Genomic DNA, 23,670 nt, shown 5'->3' on the forward strand with positions numbered 1-23,670 from the left:
ATAGAAAAAAATAGTAAATTTAGTAAGTAAATAAATCTGAAGAGGCCCATTTATGAGTCAAAATAAAATTTTAAATAAATTTAACATTAAAATAGAATGTTTCGGGGCTGGGGATTTAGCTCAGTGGTAGAGCGCTTACCTAGGAAGCGCAAGGCCCTGGGTTCGGTCCCCAGCTCCGAAAAAAAGAACCAAAAAAAAAAAAATAGAATGTTTCTTAACCAACACACTTCAGTTCTATCAAGCCTATCCACTCCACCCTCCTTACTGCTCATTGAAAGAACCTATAATCTCTCTAACAAAGGTAGCAGGACTCATGAGATGCACAACTTGAAATACAACATTTTATAACTTTTTAAGTCTGGCACAAAACCTTTAGTCTCGTCTCCATTTATTTTTCTTTTTAAATTTTCCTTCCTATACAAGCTGTCACAATTTTCCTAACAGCAGAAAATTCACTGTTACTACACCGCTGTGTGTGTCTACAGGGGTGACAATATGACCTTTGCTGAATAGTTTCCATCAATGAACACTCTCACAGCCATTTAGTGAGTGTGGTGGTGACAACGTTAGCCCTTTCTATTGTTTTATCTTCTGAAATTGTTGCTTAGTTGGCTGGAGGGGGTAGGGGTGGTGGGTAGAGAAATGGAGTCTTGAAAACAGAATTGAATTAATGACTAACCAGGATTTACCAGGATCTGCCAAACATTTTTTTCTACCTCTTGGATAATGCACCCATTTATATTCTCTACTCTTGGAGCTGTAAGAGTAGGTGGTCAAATTCTTTTAAGAGCCTATTACAGTGGATTCCATTAAACTTTCTTCAAATCATTTTCCATTTAGCACCAAGTAGCCATACCCTACCTCATCTTCAAAACCCAGAGCAAATTCTTCCTCCTGGATAGCATAATCTTATTTTCTTTCACCGTTTAAATCTAGAATCAGGTTAGGTCTTGGGACAATTATGGACATAACACAAACCCAATTCCGCTGCTTCATAATTTCCCATAATATGAAACACTTTTCCTACATCTAACAGCCGGGTTCATATTCTCAACTGTCTTATGGCTTTCTAACCAGCTAAGAACATCTTCACTAATAAGGATGAAAAACAGAAGACAGTTTAAAAGGAAACAACAAAGAAGTGAGAGAAAAAATGGTAGGTGGTAAAAAGTATATGAATTGTGATATAAAACACTCTGAAAATATTGCTGACACAATCCTACTGATATTATTCCACAGGGAATGTGTGAAAATAGAATGGTTCAGGTGTTGACGCCTTAGCTGTGTGTGTGTTGAGCATGAAGAATTGCCCGTGCTTGTTGTTTTGGCTGTCCATGGGGCACTGAGTGAGCACACAGACCAAGCGGTACAAGGCAATGGGACTTAGGAATAAACTACTTTCTATGGAGGGACTAATATCCATGAGAATGCTCCAGGAGGAAACACTTCCAAAGCACCACAAAGTTCTGCTGTTTTTCACTGCCAGGTAGTCATTCCACTAGCCATTCTACCTCTCAGGCTAATACTCCTCACTACGATTTACCAATCTACACCCCAGCTTCTGCAGCTTCTTGTCAATATGTGTTTGGGCACAGTGAATAGGAAAGTAAGTCATTAACAGAGACACGAATATAAGTATCTCTTACAGGTATTACAGTGAAATATACATGGTAAGAATTGTTTTGTAGGGGTTGGGGACTTAGCTCAGTGGTAGAGCGCTTGCCTAGGAAGCGCAAGGCCCTGGGTTCGGTCCCCAGCTCCGAAAAAAAGAACCAAAAAAAAGAAATGTTTTGTAGAGCAGGATTTTGGTATAATTTGCCCTCTGCCCTCTGCCTTCTTCTGTCTAACCACTCCACACACATACACACCCCTCCTGTAACCACAGAAAATAAAATAGCAATAGAGCCTGAAAATTTAGAATCCCTGTTTGTAGCTGATTCTATCACATGATGCCTTCTTCATGCTGCTGACTTCATATATTTTAGTATGGTTTGGCTTTAAATTTTTGGTTTTATGTAGCTGAGGCTATGCCCTGAACTCCTGATCCTCCATTTATCTACCTAGGATTGTAGGCAGGTGATGCAAGCTCAATTCCCTGTAGTTTTTAGTATTTATTTAAATATTTACTCACTTATCTTAGAGGTATGAGTGTTTTGTCTGCACATGTACTGTGTATCATGTGTATGCAATGCCTAAAGTCCAGAAGAGGGCATCAGGTTCCCTAGGACTAGAATTACACAGTTGCGAGTGGTAGGAAAAACCTCGGGTCCTCTGGAAGTGCTCTTAACTGCTGAGATATCTCTCTAGACCTTAATTTTTACTCTTATTCTGTATGTGGTGTAGGTGCCTGCAGAGACTAGAAGAGGGTACCAAAACCCTGGAGCTGGAGTTACCAGTGGTTATAGTCACCTAACCTAAGTGCTGGAAACCAAACTTAGGTCCTGTGCAAAAATAGCAAGGGCTCTTAACCCCTGAGCCATCTCTCCAGCCCCTCATTATGTATTTATGACTACTGATTTCTACCTAATCACATCAAGGAAAAAAATGTAAAACTTTGTATGAATCTAGAAATCCATGAAATGCTTGATGAGAACAGTTCCTTGTAAAATTCAAGATTTAGAAAATGAACATTCAAAAAGAAGTGTTTCTAACCCCCGTAACAATCGGACTGTGACTCCTAATGCCCATAACCCATTAGGATCCCCGGTGGATCTTTTCCAATTGCTACTACGCAGCCTTCCCAAAGAAGGAAGTTACAGGATAGAGTTACAGAGGAGGAGACATGAGAAGATCTTCCTGAAAAGCAACAAATCCAGGTGCAGATAGTCTATTATGTCCACACACACACACACACACACACACACACACACACACACACACACTGCAATAAACTGGTAGCAATTCTGAGGCATCTAGGAAAGAAAACATAATGGATGTAAACTGGAGAAGAGAGCTAACTGCAGCCTTCTGCACAGTCTTCTGCAGCTGAAATCTGCATTGAGAACTGCTTGTTTCAAGAAAGGGGGTGGGTGGGAAGATGGCTCAATCTGTGAAGTACTTTTAACATGCAAGCATGAGGACCAAGTCAGACCCCCCTCCCCAGAACAAGCTAAGCACTATGGTATATACTTCTAATCCCAGTGTGAGGGGTGGAGATAGTAACCCTGGGACTCAATGGTCACAGTCTCATTGAGTTGGCGAGCTCTGGGTTCAGTGAGCCCTGTCTTAAAAGATAATGTAAAGAATGGCTGAGGATGATACTCAACATCAATCTCAGGGTTCCATACAAATACACATGCATGTGCATGTACACACATACACACATACACACACACACACACACACACACACACACACACACACACACACACACACACTCCTAAACCCACTGTCAATCTACAGGGAGAGTTAACAGGTAGCCCAATCTTTATTTTAACAAGCTCCCCAGGTGATTCTTTTGCAGCCAGCTTGGCAGAGAATGGCACTGGGGAACTATTAATCTGAAGTCCTACCAGAGAGGCCAGTACAATGTCGATGCACAACTACTTTCTAGAAAACTGTTCCTTCCGCGATTAGGCTTTAGGCTCCATACAGCTATTATTCACACACAATTCAGCATCTCCTATTCAGACCAATCTACACAATTCCACCTCAAAGTCCATCCATACAAAATTCTTATCGACTGGCATAAAGCAGGAATGCTAAACAGAACAGGAGATGCTAGTCTGGTCTACTACCTTAGACATTTAAATGTGCATTGAGCTAGGTGTGGCGGCACATACCTTTGATCTGGGGCTCCCAGAGGCAGAGGCAAACAGACCTCCCAGTCTTGAGATCAGCCTAGTCTGTTTATCAAGTTCCAGGTCAGCCAGAGTTACATAGCCTGTCTCTTAAAAAACAGAAGATACATTTTGCAAATATAAAAAGGGAAGTGAAGTAAAATGAGTATGAAGGGAAACAAACTAAATTTTCTTTCGAGAATTTTTTTCTGAAATATTCATATTTTTGCTGATGATATGGGATCTAACATTTTTTTGTTTAATTTTTGAGACAGGGTCTCACTGTGTAGCCTGGAGCTTACTATGTAGACCAAGCTGGCCTTAAACCACAGACCTGCCTGCCTCTGGAATTAAAGGTGTGAGCTCCTAATTTTTTTTCAGGTTTGGCTCCAAATTTAGAAACAAAATGTTCCTACTCACTGCATATTTATGTAAAAATCATTTATTATGTTTCCTTTGGTATACCTCCAATTGTCAATATATTATCTTGGTTTTCCAAACATTGCTAATAAAAAGAATACTGGTAAATAGATTATAAATAGAAATAGGGTGATTGTTAATATTTTTGGCTTTATTTATTTATTTATTTATTCGTTTATTGGTTGTAATGTGAAACAAGGACATACTATATAACCCTGGCTAGCCTGAACTTTGTCTCAAATTCAAAGAGACCCAGCAACCTCTGTCTTACAAGTACTATAATTGAAAGTCGAGTGTCACCAAACCCAGCTTTCCCCCACTGAGACAATGGCTTACACTGCACACCAGGCTGGGCTCAAACTTGTGACAACCCTCCTACTTCAACCTCTTACATGCTGGAGATTACAAGCATGAACTGCCACGTCTGGCTATAAATCGACTTTTTTAAATAAACTACAGCCATTAGAAAAGTTTCAGTCCAGTTGCAGCTTCATTTCTAATGAGTATAGAGTAGTATACTATTGAGTATAGAAAGAATAGCTATATTTTTTTTAGAACTGATACCTTCATAAAGTTTAATATACACAAAGCTGAGAGACAACACCATGAAATAAAAGATAACAAGTAAAAGACTCTTCTAAGACAATTTGTGATTCAGTCAGCTACAAAGGATAGGAGTCAACTAAAGAAGATAGTGAGTCTTTATGCTAACCTTTCTGATTTGTAAGTAACAGTCCCAAGGCATGTTTCCTAAAAGAAATGGCTGAGCCAAGCAAAAGCATTCATGGGTGAATTTCTGTTAAGACATCAGCTAAGATAGCATTTACCTTGAATAAGAAAACAATACTTATGGCATGCTTCTCCATTCTGGAAGAAGGATAACTCAGAGTAGGGTTTGGAACATAGAGATCTTGACATAATTCATAATAAATGTTCCTACATGAAATTTCACATAGGACCCATAAAATAAAAGAACTTCAGTAAAAATACAAACAATAAGTGTTCATCAACAGCAAAAAGAGTGGTTGGTACTAACTGTCCAGCAAACATTAGAATGTTCTATTTCAAAACACAAAAGTCAAGGCAAGATATAAAGCATACGATGTGTATGAAGGGAGGATTTTTCTACTTGCTTATATATTGAAGCCGCTCATCGCTTTCTCAAAGTCCACTGGGTAACTGTTAATTTCCACTAGAGGGTCAAATGATCCAGACCTGGCAAATGTAAGAATATGTGCAGTCTATGTTTTGCATGGAGGCTGTGGTGGTTAACCTTCACTGTCTACTTGACAGGATGTGGGATTACCCAGGAGATAGAGAGATAGAGAGATATCTATATCTATATGTAGATATATATAGATATATATCCGTGTGTCTCGAGGGAGCATTAACAAAGAGAGAAAGACCCACTTTCAAAGACCTCCCAATAGGTCCCCTAATCTAAATAAAGAGGGCCAAGGAAAATACAGTGACACTGGCTGTCTTCACTTTTTCCAAGTGCCTATCATCAACTACTGTCATGCTTCACTGTCATCAGACTCTAGCTTCCTTGGTCTTTCACAGTGCTCAAATACTAGACTCTCTAGAAAAGAACTTGTGGGCCTCCAGCATCAGAATGGGTCTGCTGAGACGTTCAGTTTTGTGAACTAAATAACTACTTGGCTCTCTGGGCCTCCAGCATGCAGACAGTAGTTACTGGATTCCCCAGCCCCTATTGTGTTAGTCAATCAAATAAGTCCCCTTTAATAACATATTTACATTCTATTGGTTCTGGTCCCTCTAAAGAACCCTGCCTAATATGGTAGGGCAAGATCATAATAATAACCATGTTGGACTATGAAGATAGCTCAGGAGTTAAAAGGTGCTTCTTGCACATACCTGGCAACTCAAATGTGATCTCCAGAACCCATACGTGAAAAGTTAAATTTCAGTAACATGCATTTACAATGCCAGCAACCCTACAGTAAAATGGAAGGTAGAGACAAGAGAATTATCCAAAAGCTCAAGTGTCGGCAAGAAGGAAGCCAAGAATCAAATCCCAAAAATTGTCCTCTGACTTCTCACACATGCTGCTGATAATGTGGGCTCTCATGCCCACATAACCACCTAAGCAGAACTATGCAAAGCTATTTTAATACTCAATGGTGGAAATTGCAATTACTCCACGACCTTTATAAATTTATCAAAACATTAAAAATGCATGAGTGCATGCTGCTGCTCCCCAACTCTGGTTCTACTAGTTCTGGAAGCCACCTCTAAGCCTCCCTGCAAGAATGGCACAGTTTAGGTGTCCTCTTTTCTCAAAATAATTTAACTTTTAAAAAAATGCTGATATTGTTGCTTATATAGAACCACAATAAAACTAATGTATCTTTCATACTAAGAGTTAAAGCACTGCTGTGAGTGTGCCTTCACTAAATGACTCTGGCTTCATCTATAGTCCTTCCACAGTAAGCAGCATCAAGGTAATTTTTTTGTTGCTGCAGTTAATACCCAATTTCACTTCACTTCCATGAGTATTGCTCCCCTGCCCCCGCCCTCGCCCCCGCCCCACCTTTGCTGTACTATAATCTTCTGAGTGCTTTCTCTATTATCAAAGTTAGCAATCTCTCACTTGTGCTTCTTACTTGGAGACAAGGAGGCAGCATACTGACACTCACTACCCATGTGAACTGAAGAACAGATAGATGCATATCTCCTGCTTATGAAGTGACTACAGATGTACACACTACAGAGCTGGCATCGAAGTCTGTACTCCTAGGAAATACATCACGGTGACTGCAATTGGAATCCTAGGGGACCATCCAACAGAAACTGGCACAGTGAGGACTGAGTTCCTGTCCTGGTTTCCTTCAGTGACTATTACAGGGTATTTGATCACATTGTGAACCCCAAGATTGTAAACTAGAAAAATTTTGTTGTGGCTCAGCCCTAGCACACACCTTTAACACAAGAGCTTTCTGTAAACAAGAGCTAAATAAAGTCAACAGTAGGTCAGGAAGCAGAGCAAGCAACCAGGAGACAGGGAGTGAACACAAGGAAGTAGAAAGGAGGGACATTGAGTTGAAGGATATTTAAGACTGAGAAGAGGAAAGCCTGCTTTCTTTTCTGATATGTCGGTTGAGTATGAACGTTAGCAAGGTGCTGTCTCTGCTCTCTGAGCTAGCAGACTTTCACCCAAGCATCTACCTCCCCAAGTTGCTTTGGTCGTGGTCTTTCATCACAGTAATAGTAACCCTGACTAGAACAGGGTTGGGGGGGAGGGGTGTTGTTTTTTGCTTGTTTCTTTTTTGCTTGTTGTTTTGAAACAGGGTCAATTTTATCACAAGTTGACCTCAATCTCACTATGGAGCAAAGACTGGCCTTGAATTTCTGATGACTCTGCCTCTCAGAGTGCCATGATCATAGGTGTGTACCACCACTCTTGGGTTTTGTGCACAGAAAACTCAAACTCAGGAAATCCACATGCTAGGCAAGCACTCTAGCAACTGAGTTACATAGTCCCTTAAATTCAATTCTTCCAGTAAGATAGCAAGAATGTAACAAAAAAAGTAGAATCTTCATATACACAAACAATAACCAAACAAATAAGAGAAAGCCCCATTTCAAACAGTAGTAAAGAAAATTAAATACTTAGGAATTGGTTGGAGAGGTCCTGAGTTCGATTCCCAGTTCCTAGCAACCACATGGTGGCTCACAACCATCTATTATGGAATCCAATGCCGTCTTCTGGTGTGTCTGAAGTATGTGGGACAGTGTGCTCACATACATAAAATAAATAAATAAGTAAATCTTTAAAAAATTTAAAAAAAATACTTAGGAATAATCTTAGCAAATGAAAAAAATCTATACAAGAAAGATCTAACAGACACAAAAGTGTTATGTTATAGTGTTTTACTTAGAGAAAATGACTCAACATTATAAAATATCAGCTTACTGTTAAATTTATAAATTTAATGTAATCTCAATAAAAATAGCAAATAAGGGTTTTGGTTTTTTTTTTTTAAATAAAACTAAGCAAGTTCTTAGATTGAAGAGATGGTTTAATGGGAGCACTTACTGCTTTTCCATGCTAAATTCTCAGCCCCCACACTGGACTGCTTACAACTGCCTAAAACTCCAACTCCCAGGGAATCTCACATCCTCTCTTGGCCTCCTCGGGCATACACACATAGATGAATTTTTTAAAAAGTCTTTTTTTTAAAAAAAAATTAAAATTTAGGTTAGTAAATAGTAACATTCACATAAAAAATCTAAATCTCTAAGAACAGTCAGAAAAACATTGAAGACAATAACTATGAAGACTGGCCTTATTAGACTTAAAAACACTATAAAAGCCCCTGCAATTTAAACAGTGTACTGCTGTTACAGAAATAGACAAAGAGACTAGTGGAACAGAATGTATACGAACAGAATCAACCACACATGGAATTTTCAGCCATGTATGTATGTATGTATGTATGTATGTATGTATGTTTGTATGCAACAAACCATGCATGCAAGGTTTTAGCATCTTAAACCACTGGAGTTGATACAGACTTTCTAAAAAAGATTTTATCTATTTGTATATTATTTATTTTATGGTATGTGTGAATTTCTGTGTATATGTATGTGTACCACCTGCATGCCTGATGTTCACAGGACCAGAAGAAGGCATCAGATCTCCTGTAGTTACAGGCAGTTGTAAGGTGCCACATGGGAGCTGGGAACCAAGCCCTAATCCTCTGAAAGAACAGCAAGTGCTCTTAACCACTTAGCCATCTCTCCAGCCCCAAAATGGATTTCCTAAAGTTTTGTTTTTATTCTTTTTAATAATTATTTGCAGATGTAGATGTGTGCGTGTGACTACAAGTGCCTGTGCAAGTCAGAAGTGTTAAAGTTCCAGAAGCCAAAGTTATGATGGTTGTAAGCCATTTGACATGGAGGCTTGAAATAGAGCTTGGGTCTTTCGGAGCACAAGCAGCTGAACCATCTCCCTAGCCTACCAATATGGAGTTTTACAGTGCCATTTAAGGAAATAATTAAATTAAATTACAATTTTATGGGTTTGGGGATTTAGCTCAGTGGTAGAGCACTTGCCTAGCAAGCACAAGGCCCTGGGTTCAGTCCCCAGCTCCGAAAAAAAGAAAAAGAAAAAAAAATTATAATTTTATACTGCTGAAACCAAAGCTGCTTGAGACAGACATTTTAATTAAAAAGGAAAAGAAAGGAAATCTGGATGCTTAAAAAAATAAACTCAAAGTCCAGAGCTAACTAAAAGAAAAGATTGATAAATGTGACTATATAACTTAAAACTTTGTTTCCGTGGTTCTAAAATCACCACAACAAACTGAAGACAGCTGAACAACAAGCTGAACGGTGGAAGAAACTATTCACAACTGCCACAAAAGGCTAGTATCCCTAATATACCAAGAGAGCTTAAAAACTCACAGAAGCCAGGCATGGAGGCACAGGCCTGTCCTCTGGTAGAGTCAGAATGATCTCCGTTCAAAATCACTCTGGGCTAAATAGTTTCAAAATAATTTGGGCTACACGGTGAGATCCACACAATGTTGGTGGTAATTCAGACTGGTCTAATTACCAGGAAGAAATATAGTAATGGTAACAAAGCAATGTATGTGCCATTCTCTGCAGGGAGGGTGATGGCAGTGAGAGCAGTGGGACAGAACCCAGGGCCTCCTTAGCCTCTTTGTTTTGGTTTTGTTTGTTGTTTTGAGACAGGATCTAACTCAGTTACCCAGACTAGTCTTGAACTTGCAATCCTTCTGCTTCTGCCGAGTAGACAGGATTATAGCTGTAACTCCATTTACCATTACTGACAATCTAAAGATGGATCTCCAACAATATGAAAATACATATATACACAAGGTAGTTACTATATATAAATATAAGAGTGCTATTAGTAACTACAAAACACTATAAACTACATCTGAGAAGTAGAATAAGACCCAAAAGATTCACATAAAGGTTATGTGGTTTCAGAGATTTAAAAAATAAGACAAACTTCTTCAAACTGAACGTGGGAAATTATACAGCAAAGTTTGTTTGTTTTGTTTTTTAAAAAAAGGAAAAAAGGGGGTTGGGGATTTAGCTCAGTGGTAGAGCGCTTGCCTAGGAAGCGCAAGGCCCTGGGTTCGGTCCCCAGCTCCAAAAAAAAAAAAAAAAAAGGAAAAAAGAAGATGCATAGTATGTATAAGACTCTGGTTTTTGATTCCAAGCCTGGGAAAAGTAAAATAATGTGTAAAGGCTTGTATAAAAAGCCTGACCACTTGAGCTCAATCCCTGGACCCCACCTAGTTGGAGAAGAGAACCAATTCCACAAGTCATCAGACCTCCACAGGTACATACACCACAGAACACGCATGCTCACACACATGCACATACACACAAAATAAATAAATAACATAATTTAAGAGTTTTTGTTGGTAGTGATTGGTTGGTTTGTTTGGTTGGTTGGATTAAGGGAGGGTTGGTTGGTTGGTTGGTTGGTTGGTTGATTGGTTTAATTTTTCAAGACCTGATTTCACTACGTAGCCCTGGCTGTGCTGGAATTCACTCTGTAGACCAGGCTGGCCTAAACTCATACACATTTCTACCTGCCTCTGCCTCCTGAGTGCTGGGAATAAAGGTGTGTGCCATCATCACCCATATATAATTAAGTTAAAAGAAAACACAAGAGCTAGAGATGCTATTCATTAGTCGACAATGGATTTTGAATTTGTGAAGCCCTGGGTTCAATCCTTAGCACGCACATCCATGCATGCATGCAAGAAAGATAAACTGGGGTTAGGTTAGTGATACAGCTCAGTTACTAGAATGCTTGCCTAGTTTTCACAAAGCCCTGGGTGAAATCCCAACACCACCTAAACCAAGTGTAGTGAAAAATCTCGGCCGGAGGGTCAGACATTCAAGGCCATCAGCTATACAGCAAGTTTGAGACCAATCTAGAACACATGAAACTGTCATTAAAAAAGCAAACCTGGGGTTGGAGATGTGGCTCATTCGTTAAGAGCACCTCTTACAGAGGACATGAGTTAAGTTCCCAACACCCATATAGTATCGAGCAACTGTCCATTAACTCCAGTTCAGGGTAGGGGAGACAACATTGTCCCTTCTAGCCTCCAAGGAACCAAACATACAAATACATAAATGAAGGCAAAATACTGTTACATGTGAACTGTTTTGTTTTGTTTTGTTTTTTAATCTTTAAATCAAATTTAAAAGTCCTAGGACTGGGGAGGGTAGCATGCACACATGATGGGGTGGGGGAGGGGAAGGGAAGGGAGCAGGGGGGACACTTTCACTATATAGCCTTAGCTGGCATTGAACTCAGAGATCCACCTGCCTCAGGGTCCCAAGTGCTGAGAGCACAGAAATGGATCTCTATTTCAAGGCCAGCCTGGCCTACATAGTGAGACCGTCTCAAGGAAAAACAAAAGCCAAAGTGACTTTTAAAAGGGGTGGATAGGAAAGGATTAGAACGAAGAGAGAAATGAGAGACTATAGAAGGGATGGGGAGGCAGTGAGTTTATCTCTCATATAACTGACTTCTCGGGATCATTGAATAATGTTTTACATACCTGAAAAAAATTAAAACAATGCTATACAATAATTTTTACTAAATGTTGTAAAGCTAAAAGCAACTATATAAAAATGTAATCTATCTATCAAATTTGTTTCTCACGAGGGGATAGGTTAGTAATTCTAGGACTCAATTATACATGTACTAAGATTCAACAAATAAGAATGTTTTAGATAAGAGCTAAGTTTCCCACTACTAGAAAAAAAAAGAAAAAGAAAAAGTAATAGTGAGAAAGAGAAAAACTAAAAGGAGCCCTGTGCTGTTAGGTACCACTGTGAAAGCTTATGGTCTGTATTGTATGTGGGACAAGAAGGTCTAAAAATAAAGGTGCATGCCTGTGGATGACACTGTATTTCCTAACTCTGTCCACTGAGAAAGCCCAGACATCAAGTTTACAGCCAACCAGATCTTGACTTCGAAACACTATTCTCTATTAAATAAAATAAAATATAAATAAATAAATAGATAAATAAATAAACGGACCAGCGCACTCACAGAAAAATCATAAATTAGCATTAAATCACACTATACTGGATAAGAAACATGAGCTGTCTTGAATGGAAAATTCATGGTTGACTACAGAAATAAAATGCAGTGCCTAAAGAACAAAACACACCCTTATCCCCACTGCTCAGCAAGCAAGAGGTAGGTGATCTCTTTCTTGTGAGTTCGAGACCAGCCTGGTCTACAAAGTGAGTCCAGGATAGCCAGGGCAACAAAGAGAACCCTGTCTTTAAAACAACCACAACAACAACGACAGAGAACAAAAGCCTTAGTACTCAGCAGCTGTAAGAGCAGCACCCACCAGCTGTTCAAAAGTTGTGCAAAGGAGCTTGAGTTTCTGTGCCTGAAGCCACTAAAGCTCCTGTCACAGACGGTTACACCTGTTCTGTTCTTATTTCAAGTCCTCCAACTCACTTCAAAAAGAAAAGAACAGAAAACTCAATTAAATATGGAAGAACACTAGTGACAAAAAAAAAGTAAACAAGCAGAAATCAACTCCAAACTAATAGTTAAGATTTTAGTACAGCGACAGTCAACAGAAGGTTTAATTAAAAAGCCCTGTCTCCCCTAAGGGTAACTGTCCTATCAAGGAAAGAAGTTGGCCCATACTCAGGAAGCGGAAGCAGGAAGAACATGACAAGCACAGCAAGACCTTGTCCTACCCCTACCAAAAAAGAAGTTAAGAATTAAAAAGTAACCCACAAGTTCAATAATCGACCTCTTGTCTTCTTATAGGAAAATACATGCTCACTTAGGTTTATATTAATACTAAGACATCATTATTAATTATAGTGTCTACAACTTTTAAAAATTATTCCAGGGGTTGGGGATTTAGCTCAGTGGTAGAGCGCTTGCCTAGCAAGCGCAAGGCCCTGGGTTCGGTCCCCAGCTCCGAAAAAAAGAAAAGAAAAAAAAATTATTCCAATCCCTACTGAGGAAGGGGGCTACAGAGTGGTGTTGGGGTGATCATTTTGTGCATTGTGTAAGGCTGTCTCTGTATTATTCAAAGGTTGCTTTCTGTACCTGCACAGATCATCACCTGCCTCAGTGTTTTGTAAATACACACTTCCCTCCCCTTCTGACTGGTTTAATAAAGAACTGACAGCCAATAGCTGAAACAGGGGAGGAATGGTGGGACTTCCGGGCTCCATGAGAAGACTCAGGCTCAGAAGAATTCACCAGAATGACAGGTCCCAGAGCTGAGCGAGAGGTAATGGGCTATGTGGCAGACATGGACTAGAATAGTGTGGTTTATTTAAGTTAGACAAGGCTAGTCGGGAGGTTCCCCACTATAGTGCCTAACCTACAATGAACAATAATCTCTTGTGTCATTATTGGGCAGGTCCATCAGTGGAGTGGGAGGTGAGAATCCTTGAATTCAGCGCTTGGTGCTAGGATCACAAGTGTAAGCCACTACACTCGTCCTCACCCTGCAATGTTTGTTTGTTTGTTTGTTTGTTTGTTTGTTTTGGGGTAGGGTTTGTTTGTTTGAGACAGGGTCTCATTATATACTCCCGGCCAGCCTAGAACTTGATATTTAGACCAGGACCTTGAATTCAGAGATCCACTTACCTCTGCCAACTCCTATTTAACAAAAACAAAAAAAAAACAAGGAAAGCTAAATATTCCCCAATAAGAAATCACTTCTAACAAGGATAAAAGCAGTTAAATAAGGAAAGCTGCCAATATTTTATTAATAAATATTCTGACTCCCCCCCCCAGGCATTTATAATTTTAACATATTTCACTTAAAATTTTTTTTGTTAAGTTTTATTTTTATTTGTAGTGTGTGGGAGGTGCCCAGAGGCCAGAAGAGGGCATCCAATTCCTTGGAGCTATACAGTTATAGAGAGCTCTTAACCACCCAACACTGGTGCTAGGAACCAAATGTGTGTCTCCTGCGAGTGCATGCACAAGGGAGCTATCTGTCCTGCCCCTCAAAATAATCTCTCCTTAAAAGAACCAAGATAGTAAGTTGTCTTCAGGCATCTATCTCCCTCTGGAATATCTATTCTGTCTGCACACCTCCAACACAGACAAACCAATTCCTAGGCTAGCTACAGTCCCAGAGAAGACTTAGGACCACAGAGCTGTGCTAAGATCAAATACTATCTCACCTTCCTGTTCTACATCCTGGAAAGGTTATTTAATTCTATCCCTTGGGTTCCTATTGTAAAATGTGGATGATAATAACAACACTTATCCAAGATGTGAAAACTAAATATGTTAATTAACAGTGCCTAGGACTGGTTAAAGCATTCAGTACAAGTCCTGGATGAATTCCTGGAGCTCTGCATAACAAGTATCTGAGAACTTCCCATTCAACAGTATTACCCAATCAAATTCTTCTATCCCCAAGTACAAATTTCTCCATTCAAACCTCAGGGGGGGGAAATAATATAAGACATTAAAACACTGGGTCTCATGGGAAAAGATTGTATTCCTAGTTACTCGGAGGTCGAGGCAGGAAGACCACAAGTTCAAGGTGTGTCTGGCTACAGAATAAGTTCAGGGCTAGCCCAGGCAACTTAGTGAGACCCTGACTGAAATTTAAAAAATAAAGAGAACTGGGGATATATATATAGCTCAATGGTAGGTAGAAGGCTTGCCTCAAATGGGTAAGGCCTCAGGTTCAATCCGAGAGGAACCTGTGTGTGTGTGTCTGTCTATCTCTCTGTCTCTGTCTCTGTCTCTGTCTCTGTCTCTCTCTCTCTCTCTCTCTCATACACACACACACACACACACACACACACACACACACACACACACAAGGATTCAAAGTACTAACTAGCCCTGGCCTACGAAACCAACAGTGGTCTCTTCTACTTCGCTCCAGATGGGTGTTCTGACTCTCCTAGAAGATTTCAAGCATGGCCCACACTCAGGATATTGGACTTCTTTTTTCTCTGGCCCAGTAACTTGTCAGCATCATAAGCACAAGGATTTCCACAAGCTCAGCACAGAGAAGAGGCAATATCAACACCCTGACCTGCCTTTTCCCCAACTCAATTTTCCTCACATTACTTATTTGTCATATTTGTCTCACTCTTCCCACCTAGAACTTGTTAGTACAGAATGAAGCTTTTGCTGTATTCTGCTACTCTCCTAGCACCAAGAACAGCGCCCAGTGTATTATAAACTAAAGCAAACAACTCAACGATGCAACACAGCAGGCGTTTCCATTCAAGGGAGACGGGGAAATTATAAACTCTTGTTTGTCCGCTACCAAAATGGCCAATTCTTAATTTAAAAAAAATGGTTTTTTTTTTTGTTTGTTTGTTTGTTTGTTTGTTTGGAGATACAGTTTTACTATGTAGCCTGGCTGGACTGGAACTTACTATGTAGCCCAGGCTAGCCTGCAACTCACAGAGCCCTGCATGCCTGTGCCCCCCAAGTCCTGGGATTAAAAGCAGTATATATTTCCTATCCACCTTGCTGTGAGTTTAGCCCATGCAGCTGAGTCACAGCACATCCTTTCTACTGCTTGCTATTATGCCTACTTTACGAATGTATCAGATTTGTGCAGTCTACTGTCATATCTGAGGACAGTTACAAACCATTTTAGGGTACTTTTTTTGGCAAAGATTGTTTTGTTTTAAGACAGTTTCACTAAGTATCCCAGGCTAGCATCAAATTTGTGCTTCCCCACCATCCATCTCCAGAATGCAAGCTAATAGTCATGTGCCATTGTACCTAAATTTTTTTGATAATCTCCACTTATATATAAAATGCCAAAGTTGTTTGTCTGTTAACTTTATATCACCAAAAACATAGGAAACTGAAGGGGCGCTGCTGAAGAACAAACAGATTTCCCTTTCAGGGGACAGCCTGGCAAAGACAGGTCACATCAAAAACACCTGCATCTCTAACCAGCAACAGTTTCAAGGAATTTCTTATTACCTGGTATGAGCCAGGTCTTCTAAATATTTCCTTGTAATAACTGATTTGACTTAATCTAAGGAACAAGAGATACCCATAAAATTTTGGTTAAAAGAGTATAAGTCGGGGTTGGGGATTTAGCTCAGTGGTAGCTCTTGCCTAGCAAGCGCAAGGCCCTGGGTTCAGTCCCCAGCTCCGAAAAAAAAGAAAAAAGAAAAAAAAAAAAAGAAAGAGTATAAGTCATATTACCATTAGTAAACTCAAGAAGCAGTAAAACAAAGTAAGAAATAATAGGAAAATGACTTTCAAACGGTGTACTTTTGTGGAATTAAACACTATACAACCAAAGAATGCCATACAGCCAACAAAAACAAATTTCAAATGGGATTTAAAATATGACCAAAAGTATACCCTACTATAAAAAAAAAGTAACAACTCATAAAGCAAATTCCAATTTTTTCTTTTAATGATATAAAGAAGTCACACCTCAAATGTTAAATAGTTATTCATGAAAAAATATGGCCTTATATGTTATTTATATTTCTCTTTATTTTTTATAAAATCAAAAGAATGTGATTACAAAGACTAATATAAATGACTAAACAGGACACAGCAAACACTGTCATAGAGTTTAACTAACTTGAACAGTAATGCTGTTGTTCATGGGATGACATCAAAGTCATACAGCCTGGAGCTCAGGTGCGGGCAGCACCTTCACACCTCACTTCCACCAGAACTGGAGAGGAAAAACTCTGTGCTTAAGATGGAAAGAAGCCCCTAGTAGAATCCTGCCTATCTCTGACTCAGCTCACTGAGTGTCTAGTACACAATCACAACCTGTTGGCTTAAGAAAGCTATGGGGTAGAACTCCTGCTCACTACGAAAGCACCAAAGCTTGAGTCTCCACCTAGCTACACCAAGGAAGGCCCTATCTTTCTTTTTCCTTTTTTTCTTTTTTCCAAAATAAATTAAGACAAGTTTCGAGGTTTCCCATACAGTAGATGTGCCTGGTAAAGATACCTGCATGCAAGCCTAACTGTCTGAGCATGCACACCATAAGGACACAATAATAACAGATTTAAAGAATAAATTTAAAAAATTATCCATGTGGGGTTGGGAGTTTAGCTCAGTGGTAGCTCTTGCCTAGCAAGCACAAGGCCCTGGGTTAGGTCCCCAGCTCCGAAAAAAAAGAAAAGAAAAAAAATTATTCATATAAAGGCTGTTTATCTGTTCTGCTCCTCTGCAGATGGACTACTTTTGGAAACCTGAGGATGGGTATTAAAGGTATACCTCTCTGTACTTTAGGAACCAATTCTCATATAAATAATGTTTAATAATTAATGCATAAGTAACTTCACTTTTTAGAAAATGACTCATTAGAATAAATACCAATCATAAAAAAGCATATAGGTTCTAAATTATCAATATTTAAAAATTATACTTACTAAGAAGATACCACTTTTATGGGGCCTAGCAATAAAACTAACTTTTCTAATGCCTGATAAATGAACCACTTTAACATCTCAAAAATTAGGGGTCAAAAACACCCTGGACTCACCTGAGTCACCTGCACAGATGAAATTCTTCAACTGCTCTTTACAAATTGGTACTTAAATGTGTGACAAAAATGGCCAGGAAACACCTGAGGTTTGTCATGTTCTAGCATTGAGGCACCTAATTTAAAACCAAAAGATGCAACTGGGCATGGTAGTACATGTGTCTAGTTCCAGCATTTGGGAAGCAGAAGCAAACAAATCTGAGTTCAATGCCAGCCTGGTCTACAAAACAAGCTTCAGAATAGCTAAGTTTACACAATTTAAAAATCTGTCTTGAAGGAGAAAACAAAAACAAAAATCTCAGATGACAGGACTTGCAGCTTAATCATAAGCACCTGAGTTTTGACTCACCAGAACCCATGTTACAATAAAAAAAGCTTTAAAAACCTCAAATCTATAGTTTATTAACCTATCTAATCTCTGAATTACACAAAGAGATATATTTTTGTCAACTAGTTCCCTGGAAACTTCAAGCTTTTCAGTAATTACAACTAATTCTTGTTTTATTCTTTTTAGAACTTAATGTTGGATAGTCAATTCTGGTTGCTTGGAATGTTATAAGAGCATAGACTGTAGGCATAAAATTGGAAACGTTTGGTATCTACGAATTTCAGTTTTATGTACAATCAAAATATAGGAAAACATTTTACTAAGTGACTTTTATCAGACTGTTAAAGTTTGCTTTTACAAAAATGAGCATATTACCCTTCTTTTGAAGTGATAAGTTTGTGGGTGCTATCTGTTATCAGAGTCGTGTAATTTTAAAACTCTATAAATTTAACTGCACTTGAAAATTAAGTCAAACTCTATGTAGTTAGTTGTCAACACAGAAAGAACCCTGTAATTTCAATGGTTTTCTCTCCCCAGACCAGTAGAGGGAGACTAAGACATCTGGCCTGGTGCTGCACTGTTTCTGTAAAATTGGGGAGGGGGAGCGGAGGTTGTATTTAAATGTCCTGCTGTCAATCAAAGGATACTTCCTACAACCACAGTCACCATATCAGCTATAACTCCCAAGCGGGCTCTTGTCAAGATACAACATACAACGGTGCCCAGAAAACCTGCCTCACCTAAAGGTGACCGCAGGCTTTGCCACAACACCCAAATAAGGACTTTGGGAGCCCAACCCCAACTAGTTTCTTTGTTTAAATGCCTGCGAATCCCTCCCACGCCGGAGTCAAGAGGCTCTGGCGCCGCCCTTTATTAGCCTCACACTTTGATTACAAAACACACGAGTCGGCGGCCTGGCTGCGGAGGCGGCCCGAGCTCTCCGAAACGTCAAACCTGCGGTGCGGCGGCAGCATCGGAGGGCATCGTTCGCCACCGCACCGCCCCAAAGTTGGATGGCCGCAGCGCCCGGGCCGCCGCTGCGGGCCGTCCGGGTGTCGCCAAAGACGCACTCAGTCTAAAGTTTGAGGCGCTACAGCGACGCCCGGGAGGGTCTGCGGCGACGTTCCCCCCGCCCGGACAGCCCGCCCCCGGCCGTAGGGGGTGTGTTGCGGGGTGGGCCAGCGGATAGCTAAACTGTGCCCTGACGGGGCCCCGCACCTCGCGAGCCGCGAGTGCCACATCTGTTGCTCTGTTTACTCGTGCCGTCGTCCCGCCACCCCGTCCCGCCGCGCGAGGAAGTTTGATAAAAGAGAGAAGGGGGCGCGACGGGACCCGCGGCGGGGGCGACCCGCGACGGGACCGAGCGGCGGCCGCCCGGAAGCGCAGCAAGCGCGGCGGCCGGCGAGGGCAAGCACGGGGCTGCGGGAGCCCGGGACACAGCGGCCGGCAGCAGCCAGGGAAGTGGGGGACGGCGGGCAGCGGGCCTGCCTGCGCTCCGCCGCCACCCGAGCTGCGCTGCCCGCCGCGTCCCCCTCACCCCGGCTTCCCCTGCCAACTTCTCCGCCGGCCCCTTTGTTCCTGTTTGTTGTGGCGACTCTTCGCCCGGGCCGGCCGAGCCCACCGGCTCCGCTCCGCAGCCTGCCGGGCAATCGGGGGGGGGGGGGCGCTCTCGCCTCCGCCCGGCCCGGGGGCTCAGTGCCTCAGAGTCGGGACGTGGGGCGCGACGCGGCGGCCCAGCCCGAGGGAGGCGCAGGCGGCAGCGGCAGCGGCGGCGGCTGGTCGGTGGCCGCAGACGACGGCAGTGGGACTAAGGGGGTTTATTTACCTGCCGTGGAACCAGTCCTTGCAGACATCGCACTCGATCATGAAGCGGTTCACGTCGTACGGCTGCCGGCATACACAGTACACAGGCGGAGGCGGAGGGGGCGCCGAGGCCCGACCTGGAGCCGACACCGACACCGCTGCCGCGGCGGCTCCAGCTGCTGCTCCCGCGGCCACCGCCGCCGCCGCTCCGGCCATCTTTAAAAAACACACACACGCTCGCTCCTCCGCTTGCCGACTGGAGCGAGCGCAGCCGCCAGCCAGCGCCGCCTCCTGCAGCAGCCGGAGCAGCAGCCCCGGCGGCGGCGGCGGCGGCGGCGGCGGCAGCGGCGGCGGCGCCTTAGTGCGCGCGCGCGAGCAAGGTCGCGGCTCAGGGGCGGGGGCGGCGCGCGCGATGAGCGAGGCCTGTCGGCTGCTTCCGGCGCTCCGCGGGGCCGTGCCTCTCGCGCACGTTCTCAGCCTCGGCGCGCGCTCCCTGCACCTTCCGCGTCGACCTGCGCAGCGACCCGCAGAAGGGCTGGCGGCCGTGGGAGGGGGCGGAGACGCCGCGAGGGCACGCGCCGCAGTGGCGGCGACGGGCGCGCGACTCCGGACGGAGGAGCACGGCGGGAGCGTGCGTGGAGCGGGTTTCCCTGTTCCTGAGTGAAAAGCCCAGGCTGCGGGGAAGCTCCTGCCGTGTGAAAGGTGGACGCTGTGGCTGTGTTCTGAAGCAGAGAAGCTAGGAGGTTTCAGCCCTCCAGGGTCGCCTCGACTCACGTCAGTTAGCAGCCGCCCACTGAGGATGCCACCCCCGTCCTGCGTGGGCCCCAACCGGGGTGACACGTCAGGCAGTTGTGCCTCCCGAGGTGGAGGAACGCCTTGTGAAACGCACTCAAACTTCCAAAAGCGTCGCGCCCAAATTCCCAGAGAGCAACTTGGTAATCTGTGTGTTGATTGGAGCCACTGCTAGGGGGAAGAACGTTGTCTCCAGGAGGAATTCCGTTAATATCTGTCGCCAAGGGGGAACCAGTCTTGAGATGGAGTTGGTGAGAGGAATGAAGAACCGGTGTTTTTATAAATAACATAACTTGGCTGTGATTGCTCTGCTCTGCTAATTGGGAAAGTAGGGAGAAAATTTGAAACGTCTTTTCCCCGGGAAGGGAGATGCCACAAAAAAAAAAAAAAAAAAAAGAAAGAAAGGAAGAAAGGAAGAAAGAAAAAAAGAAAGAAAAAAAGAAAAGAAAAAGAAAGGGTCCTTTAGGAGTTTGTGTGTGTGTGTGTGTGTGTGTGTGTGTGTGTGTGTGTGTGTGTGTACCACAGGCCATCTCTGTTTTTTAGTCAAAGATGAGGCTGAATCAGATGTGAGGTGATAAACTGAAGAATAAAAGTACCCAACAAATTTCGAATAGAGAATAATGAGTAGAATGTTAAGGATTATCAATTCAACTTGGAAGCTGAATTTTTGTGAGCACTTATATCCAGAGAAAGCAAAAACTCCCTAGATAACTTTTGTTTGGGAACATGAGTAGGTGAGTCAGTTCACTGTCCGCAGGCAGTGAACCTCTGCTTTAGTCTAGCCTTTATTTTTTAAGTAGAGGAAACCTAGTAAATTACCACAGTCTCAGAATTGGGACTAAACTTGGTTCTTCATTCTATGTCCAATCCTTTCTGTACTACACCACTGTTTCTCACATACATCACAGGAAAAGAAAGGCCTGAAAATCATGGTCGACACAAACCCAATGAATTTGAAGTATATGTAATTTTAGCATATGTATCATGGGTTGACCAATTCCTGAAAGAGCTATTAAAAATTATAGCTAATAATGCCTCCTTGAATTACCTCAGGCAGAAGAAGAAAGGAGGGAAAGAAAAAAAGTAAAAGGACATTATTTAATGTGTCTTAAAGCGGTTGCGTGAGGACTGCACAACCAGTGAATGAAAGGCAGCCAAAACTATCACGTTAAAGCCAGAAAGCAGCCTGGGGCACGGTGTTCTCTGAAGGCACACCTGGCTTTAGAAGAGTAACACCTAGTAGAGAGAGTATTGGTTACAGACAGCACATTGTTTCAATGGGTGATCATACTAAGGAAGAGGGAGCTGGGTTTTGCCCTGTTGAAAAGGAGAGTTACAAATATGGAAGAAGAAAACTAGAGCACCTTTTCTGGTAGGCGAGTAATAGAGTCCGTCTCTATTTGTAGAAATATGAACATACTCTGTCCATTCAGACGATCTGTGAGCAAACGAGTCCATAAAACACTGAGTCCAGAGTTTGGCTTCTGAATACAATTCCTCATTTTCCTTAGCAAAGTAGTTAATTCCAGGACTGGGAAAGAAGAAAAAAGCAAGATATATAAATTGAAATTTGACAAAGATTGTAACATGCATAATTTCAAGTAAATTCCCACAAAATTCTTAGTAATTCCAATGGGAAGGCAGGTGTAACTTAAAGATAGAGCTTAGGCTTGCCTAAGACCTGAGGTTAAACCATCAGAACCAGAACAACTAAAAACTAGCCATGATGCTAGACAACACCCAACACAGCACCTTTAGTCATCTGATCAAGTGCCCCCAATACTGTGACAATCAGACATTACACTCTACTCAATGGAATTCATTAAGAGAAGTTTCATAAACCCCTGTATTTCTGTTTGGTGTACGTAATTGACTCTAGGGTTTGGAGATGAAGATAGGTTTTAAAGATGAGAAAATAAGTCATAACACTATAAAGATAAAAATCTATTAAAGGGGGTGGTAAGAAGCTGTACACACAAATGTTCAGTGTGAGGCAAAAAGGATGCACAGTAGAACTCTGGATAATGCCAACATTTTTGTGGCAGCTTCCAGACATAGCAATTACGTACATGGGTTTGGATTTTGCACCCACATCTCTATGACAACTGCTCAAGCTTTAGTGTTTTCATTTTAATGAGAATGATAAGAATATCTGCCTCAGCTTAGGGTTCATTAAATGAGATAACCAACTGCTGAGGACAGTTCATAGCACATAATAAACCTTATAGCTGTTAACTGTAATTATCCATAATTGTTTGGTTATTAATAGTAGTAGAGAGGACTAACAGCAGCTGGGAAATTATCCCAAATTAGAGTTTGAAAGAAATTTTTAAAGTATGGACTGGTAAGATGGTTCAGTGGGTAAAGGTGCTTGTCACCGAGCTTGACAAGCTTAATTTTATCCCCAAGTGGAGAGAACCAACTCATGACCCTCACATGCTTAGTATGCGTGTACCTCAAACCCTCCCACTTCCCAGACACACTGTACAAACAAATGTAAAAAACCATCTCTTATACACATTTCATCAGCCTTTCTGCCCATAGATAAGTCATTTCTAATAAGGCTGTAGGTTTGATTAAATTGTGAGTCGAGTCTTGCCTCAATTCTATTACCTCAGATTCATTTCTTTATCGGTATGAATTAAGACCTTAACACTAAATCCAGAGGGATGTGAAACTTGAGTGTTGTTTTCTAATTACATAGAAGTTGTAAAATATGGAGCTGGGTTGATGGCTCCGCTTGTAAAGTGCTTATCACACAAGCTTGGGAACCTGAATTCCATCCCTGACACCTGAGTGAAAAGCTCAACACTGGGGAGATGAAAATGCTGGCTAGCCAGGTGAGCCCCAGGGTCAGTGAAAGGCTGTGTCCCAAACACTAAGGTGGGGGTTGTTGAAGACACCCAGTGTCTGTCTCTGGCCTCCTCACACTCAGGAACACATATGTGTTCACTGAGAATAAAAGAAATTTGAAACACAGTTTGTAGCTCCATCTCTCCTCAAACTCACAACGACTGATCTGCCT

At 41.9% G+C, this 23,670-nt stretch overlaps 1 protein-coding gene and 1 long non-coding RNA gene across 5 annotated transcripts in view; both read right to left on the reverse strand.

The window, feature by feature from the left end:
- Kdm7a (lysine demethylase 7A) overlaps positions 1–20,208 on the reverse strand; it is a 64,990-nt gene extending 44,782 nt beyond the window's left edge. Inside the window, exon 1 of one of the 2 annotated variants that reach the window (XM_087659236.1) lies at positions 19,876–20,208. Coding sequence is in view for 1 of the 2 variants with exons in the window: in NM_001428919.1 (NP_001415848.1) it covers positions 19,876–20,069 (194 nt within the window). In the remaining variant the exon portion in view is untranslated. 2 annotated transcript variants of the gene reach the window in all.
- A 1,385-nt stretch (positions 20,209–21,593) lies between these two features.
- The window catches only part of LOC120102491 (uncharacterized), a 60,061-nt gene continuing 57,984 nt past the window's right edge, over positions 21,594–23,670 (reverse strand). For 2 of the 3 annotated variants that reach the window (NR_190536.1, NR_190537.1), the window contains 1 exon segment: positions 21,594–22,176. This is a non-coding gene — a long non-coding RNA (uncharacterized LOC120102491). 3 annotated transcript variants of the gene reach the window in all.

The sequence above is a fragment of the Rattus norvegicus genome, chromosome 4 (assembly GCF_021556685.1).
Source record: "Rattus norvegicus strain SHRSP/BbbUtx chromosome 4, alternate assembly SHRSP_T2T, whole genome shotgun sequence".
Classification (NCBI taxonomy): domain Eukaryota; kingdom Metazoa; phylum Chordata; class Mammalia; order Rodentia; family Muridae; genus Rattus; species Rattus norvegicus.